Source organism: Sinohyriopsis cumingii, chromosome 10 (genome assembly GCF_028554795.1).
Source record: "Sinohyriopsis cumingii isolate HCF-2022 chromosome 10, ASM2855479v2, whole genome shotgun sequence".
NCBI classification, from domain to species: Eukaryota; Metazoa; Mollusca; class Bivalvia; order Unionida; family Unionidae; genus Sinohyriopsis; species Sinohyriopsis cumingii.
Window position 1 is genome coordinate 25210024 of NC_142970.1, and position 6964 is coordinate 25216987.

The 6964-nt window shown below is 34.8% G+C and overlaps 1 protein-coding gene and 1 pseudogene across 1 annotated transcript; both read left to right on the forward strand.

Annotated features, from left to right (window-relative positions):
* The first annotated feature begins 517 nt into the window (after positions 1–517).
* Positions 518–2227, forward strand: LOC149789757 (uncharacterized; annotated as a pseudogene).
* A 27-nt stretch (positions 2228–2254) lies between these two features.
* Positions 2255–5984, forward strand: LOC149789758 (uncharacterized). The gene is made up of 2 exons (XM_089971770.1): positions 2255–3441; positions 4490–5984. The coding sequence occupies exons 1-2, from the start codon at positions 3423–3425 to the stop codon at positions 4825–4827; spliced, it is 357 nt and encodes a 118-aa protein (XP_089827896.1). The 5' UTR covers positions 2255–3422; the 3' UTR covers positions 4828–5984.
* The last annotated feature ends 980 nt before the right edge of the window (positions 5985–6964 follow it).

The following is a 6964-nucleotide window of genomic DNA, read 5'->3' on the forward strand; positions in this document are numbered from 1 at the left end:
AGGCCATTTGTTTTTGCATCTTTTGCCATCTTTGTTGACACGGGGATATGAAATGTAAATATAATGATAGCTACATACAATGCAGGCTATGTTAACAAGTGACAAACTACGATTCCGACTTGGATCGGTGCTTGAAAATGAAATCTTCCAGAACTCAGGACGAACATGGCGGATGTGACCAATAAGCAGTTGTCACCATATAATCTTTTATCGAAACATACAGTGTTGGACGCATTAGACAACAAGTAGAATTATTATTATTAATAGTAGCAATAGTAGTAGCAGTAGTAATCGTAGTAGTGTTCTTATGATTATTATTATTGTTATTATTATTATTATCATACAAGGCACATTATTCTGTATATTTTTATAGTAATTTACATTAATGTTTGGCCATTGTTTTGACTTTTTTTTCCCTCTTGGCACACTACGATTGCGACCAGGATCGTTTCCCCTGTATCAAAAATGGACTCTTCCAGACCTAAGTACGAATATAGCTGAGTATTGCTATAAATTGTCTAGTCATGTTCGTAATAGTAAAAGTTGAATGAGAACTGGGGTATATCCGAGTGAAAAAGTGTTTCGTACACTATAGGAGCACAAAATGCTAGATACTGTAGAAAAAAAAAACCGTTTAGGGCTTATGTGTCAAGTGTGTGATCAGTTATTTAATGAGTGGAAGTTTAAAGCGGCACGCGAAGAAGCATTATGGAGAAAAAAAAAAACATAAGTGTGAACTATTTGATAGACTGTTTAAGCTGAATGGATATTTGAAACTGAGGATACATACAGGAGAAAACCATTTAAGTGTGCAGTGTCTGGCATTGAATATGAGCGAGATTTGAAACCGCAGATGAAAAAACAGTCGTGAAAAAAAAAAAAACCTTTTTAAGTGTGTCGTATGTGATTAAAGGTTTAGTCAGAGGGGAAATTTAAAGATGGAACATGCTAGAGAAAAACTATATAAATGTGATGTGTACTATACAAAATTTAGTGATAGTGAACATTTCAAAAAGCGCATGATGATGCATACTGGTGAAATAACATATAAGTGTGAAATAGAATCTTCAGTGAGAATCGAGATTTGAAACTGAACATCAAACTGCATACTAAAGAAAAAATATAAAACTGGAATGTGTGATAATGTGTTTAACCAGAGAGGACCTTTAAAAGATCAAATGAGGATACATACTGGAGTAAAGCCATTCAAGTGTGAAGTGTGTGGTAAAATATTTAATCAGAATGGACCTTTAAAGATTCACATGAGGATACATACTGGAGAAAAACCATTCAAGTGTGAAGTGTGTGATAAAATGTTTAATCAGAGTGGAGATTTAAAACCTCACATGAGGATACATACTGGAAAAAAACCATTCAAGTGTGAAGTGTGTGATAAAATGTTTAATCGGAGTGGATCTTTAAAAACTCACATGAGAATACATACTGGTGAAAGACCATATAACTGTGAAACGTGTGATAAAATGTTTAATCAGAGTGGAAATTTAAAAGATCATATGAGGTTACATACTGGTATAAAACCATTCAAGTGTGAAATGTGTGATCAAATGTTTAATCAGAGTGGTGCTTTGAAAACTCACATGAGGATCCATACCAGAGAAAAACTGTTGAAGTGTGAAGTGTGTGATAAAATGTTTAATCATAGTCAAGATTTAAAAACTCACATGAGGATTCATACTGGAGAAAAACCATTCAAGTGTGAAGTGTGTAATAAAATGTTTCATCAGATAGGAAATTTAACACAGCCATGAGGATACATACTGGTGAAAGACCTTATAAGTGTGAAATGTGTGATAAAATGTTTAATCAGAGTGGACATTTAAAAGATCATATGATGTTACATACTGGTAAAAAAACATTCAAGTGTGAAATGTGTGATAAAGTTTTTAATCTTAGTGTAGGTTTAAAGCTGCACATGAGGATTCATACTGGAGAAAAACCATTCAAGTGTGAAGTCTGTGATAAAATGTGTAAGTGGAGTGGACAATTAAAAGATCATGTGAGCATTCATACAGGAGAAAAACCATTCAAGTGTGAAGTGTGTGATAAAGATTTTAATCGGAGTGGAAATTTAAAAGTTCATGTGAGGATTCATACTGGAGAAAAACCATTCAAGTGTGAAATGTGTGATAAAGATTTTAATAATAGTGGAGGTTTAAAGCAGCACATGAGGATTCATACTGAAGAAAAACCATTCAAGTGTGAATAGTGTGATAAAATGTTTAAGAAGAGTGGACATTTAAAACATCATGTGAGGATTCATACTGGAGAAAAACAATTAAAGTGTGAAGAGTGATAAAATGTTTAATTGCAGTGGACATTTAAAACAGCATGTAAGGATTCATACTGGAGAAAATCCATTCAAGTGTGTGATAAAATGTATAATCAGAGTGGATATTTAAAACAGCACATGAAGATACATACCAGAGAAAAACCATTCAAGTGTGAAGTGTGTGAGAAAATGTTTAAATTTTGTGGAGTTTTAAAATTCCACATGATTATTCATACTGGAGAAAAACCATTAAAGTGTTAAGTGTAGATAAAATGTTTATTTGCAGTGGACATTTAAAACAGCATGTAAGGATTTATACTGGAGAAAAACCATTCAAGAGTGAAGTATGTGATATATAATCAGAGTGATATTTCAAACAGCACATGAGGTGTCCTACTGGAGAAAAAACAATCAAGTGTGACATATGTAAGAAACATTTTAGTCAGAGTGGAAATCTGAAGAAACAGGTAAGGATACATACTGGAGAACTGCCATATAAGTGTGAAGTGTGATAAAAGATTTAGTCAGAGTCAAATCCTGAAGAATCACATGAGGATACATGCTGGAAAATAAATCATTTAAGTGTGAAGTGTGTGATGAACGGTTTCATTACCTTGGATATTAGAAGGTATACATGTGGAGACTTTAACATAGCACTTTAAAAGGATGTATATAACACAGCAACGATGGTCCAAGACATGTATGGACATGGGCATACCCCTTTTCTTAAAATAGATGCACTCACATGATGGCTGTTTCAATTCATTTGGAAAGGTTTTAGTTCATTCGTATACCTACAGTAATGCTTCAGTTTATTATCTATAAATAGTTACGGTAATGTGTTATGGACAACAAAGAAATTGAGAACATGGTATAGAGAAGCATGTGCATTTGCTCTCATGTTACATTTTAAACGGGTTGTTTCAAACAAGTTTATAATTTTTTTCAAGTGCTGTTGTTGTAGGGTTGAACACAATTTTTCAGAACAAGATAGGCTATACATGGCGGCCAGTATTAATGGTGGAGGAAGAACCCAGGAAGAACCACCTACCCACGAGAAGCTACTGGCAAGCTTTCTCACATAACCACATTAGCCGAAACCAAGACTCGAACCGATGCAGACAGAGGTGAGATGGCAGTAATCCGTAACAGTGAGCGCTTTAGACCACTCGGCCACATAGGGCCCCTTTTTCAAGTGCCGTTTTTTGTTTTATTACTGAACTTTTATAAAGTAGAAAAGGAATAATTAAAGTTTAAGGATAGTTGATTATGCATTTTTACTAACTTGCAATTACAATACCTTAGTTTAGTTGCTCTAGTCATTTCAAATTCCTTATCATTTCTACATTGTTCTTTAAAGTCATATGGTCAAAATACACTGCATATGAATATGATAATTTTTATACAAGTACAGAATGTTTTTATAATGTACATACAACTCAGATGTGACTTAAATGGTCTCACATACCTATTCAAAATAGCGAAGGTTATGATACCATTTATGGACATTGCTAATTGCTGAGACTTAAACCAAAAAGAGTAATAAAGTCTAAATCTTACACTAACTTTGAAACCAAACATGTTGTAGAAGATCAGGTCACTAACAATCCTACATGTTTTGTTGAAAGCTAGAGCAGTACTGAACAATTTAGAAACTCTTTTTGTTTATATTAAATTGACTTGTGTGTTTATTCAGATCGCAAAATCTTTGACCTAAAGCAACGCCCTCCTCCATGTCTTGATGTTGACAGAAAATTATTAGATTATCAGATGTTCTTGGCTCAGAGGTCTTGCAAGGATATTAAATTGTTTTTCGATTAATTTAACATCTGATATCTTCAAAAAACCGTTTTTCAAATTTCTCTGTTGTAATCTAAAATAAACAATGAAAGATGACAGGAACTTGTTTAATTTCACGTACACACATTACAGCCTAAATATAGTCTTTCCGTGGCTACACTAATGACATCATAAATAGAGGATATGCAGCTTAATTTAGTTGTTGAAGTCAGAATTTGTACCTTAATTATTTATTGATTTTAGTTAAGTTAATATTTTAGCACAAATTTTTTAATCAATTAAACATGATATTTGCAAGCAACTAAAATAACTTCAACAATTTCTGGCATAACTCTGTCATGTATATGTTTGTTGGGATTAATTGTTAGATTACGATGAGAATTATTGTATCCATTGCAGAAGAACATTTAGAGAAAGAACATTGTGGACTAGAGAGGAGCAGCTTGCTGCAAAACGTCAGCTTAATCATTACATTGAATCCAGAAGACTACCAGGAAATCTGCAATGTCAGAATGCCAAGGCTAAATAAGCTGCTTTCGCCAACAGGCCTGATTCAGCAGAAAGTGTTTCAGTGGTCAGACCTTGTAGAACTGGTCGAGGACGAGAACGATCGGTATGTTAATGATTTAATTTTACTACGAGATACACGTACTGCAACAAATTCCAGAGGAAGAGTTAGAAAGTTACAAAAAATTTTAGGCAACATCAACTTAGTGGAAGAGGAAACTTATCACTGAACTGTGATCTGTATGTTAGCGATTGAACCATTTTGATTCATTTCTGGAGTACGATTATCGCTGTGCAGAAAGTACACAGATGTTATCATGGAAGGAAATCAATGACACTATTCAAACAGTGGAAGATTTCCAACACTTATTACGAAAACTGTGTCCATTCAATTGGGGTCGACATGTCATGTGTGCCTTAGTGATTTGTTTTCTGGGATTTTGTTTCCCAGCCGATTCCTTGTGGACTCTTTACCTCCCAATAAAACAAGAAAGTGGTGTCTTTAAATATCCACGAGAGACTCATTTTGCTCAAAGCTTTGCCTTTTCATCAGGATACTTCTTGACCTCAATGGTAAAAAAAGACTCATCCAATTTACCGAAGATGTGTATGACGATGTGTGTGTAACTTGTGACTTACACCCTCATTGGACAGATGTATGTGACTGGAAATATTGGAGTTTTGAGGCTTGGACCCAAGAAGTGACCCATTATGCTCGAGAGTTGTGATCTTCCATTCCAATGTCCAAGGAAAAAAGTCACTTTCAAATCTGTGTTAGTGACAGTGTCAGAAGATGCCATTACCGAAGACAGCCACTCCCTTCAGGACAGGACTTTCGTGGACATTCCCGAAAGACCCTTCCGGGAGGACACTTCTTTGACATTACCCCATGTACTGACTGTAAGAACATTACACACTGTCCCTAGGACGTCTTGATTACCCAAAACATGTTGTACATAGTCTTGTTTGTATTTCACTTTAATCATTTTGATGTGTATTTTATCGTTGTACTTAACATTTCTCTTTTATGCATTTTTGTCTTTCATTTTAATTTTTTTAAAAATAAATAAACGTGCCCTGAAAAAAGTATAAAAACTCAATTTGCCAGTTTGTGTGGATCATAGAGTGTGTGGCTTTTTAACCTTCCTTCTGTGTGACTTATATATGAGTGGATAGTGTTTTGCTTCTTTGCGTGTGTGGATAGTATATTTCTGTTTTGTTTTGCTTCTTCTTGTGTGTGGATAGTAGTATTTTGGGTTTGTTTTTGGTTTCTTCGCGATTTTAAATAGTAGATTTTTTTGGATAGTTTTGCTGCTTCTTCACGTGTATGGATAGTAGATTCTATGTTTAATTTGGCTTCTTCGTGTATGTGGATAGTATATAATGTGGTTAGATATTTTTCTCCTCACCTCTGCGTGGATAGTGAATAATATGCGTAAAGAGAAGTAAGGTGTTACACGGGGGGAGTGAATGTCCCTCCGTATTTGGTTTTCATTATCTAGGGGTTGACCGCCCTCGATGTTATTGCCCGGTTCGAGTAAATATAAATATAAGGGGTGAAACTTATAGGTGGGATAGATAGAGATCTGAGCAGGTATATAGAACAAACCAACACGAGCCCCCGTACATGTAAACAAACAATTTAATCAATTACATACAAGCACTGTGAAAATTCATTACATCAGTAATGTACTCTGCTTTTAGAAATTTAACTTTCACCGAAATACAAAGAAAACGCAAATAGATTAAAATAAGATAGTCGATCTGTTACTGATAGATTTAGTTCATCATAGGATCGAGTGAACAATCGAAGTCAACGTCTTGTACGATTTCATAACCTGCTCGTCCTCAGTCTGTTTTTGCTTCCTCTGTCGCTGTTCAGACCCTTGGATCTTAGGATGATACTTTCTACCATCCGTCTCAGGATATTCTCAGAATACTTCTTCAGAGATTAATACGTCGCAGGGTTGCGTCACAGGATTATATGTCTCACTGCACTCTTCTCTATGCTTCTCCGTATAGGTCTCAGAATAACATCACCTCATTCGTTCATACGTCTCTGGAGCTATTTTCTCCCTTTTAAATAAATATAAATAGAGACAACCAAAATTTCCCGTTATTTATGAAACGGTTAATTCTTCATTATTCTCCCTCGTTATCAGATTTCACTATCAGTGCTAAACAGACGCTAAGGCTATCAATCGACTCCACATGTCCTATAATGATCCTAGTTAGTTAAATGGCTAATTCGTTACGCCTTGACCTTACACATTACCACATACACAGCGAATAAAAAGGATACATCACGTCAATCAATTACTAGATCATTTCCGTCAATACACACTTATTCTTAATCATACGTGAAAT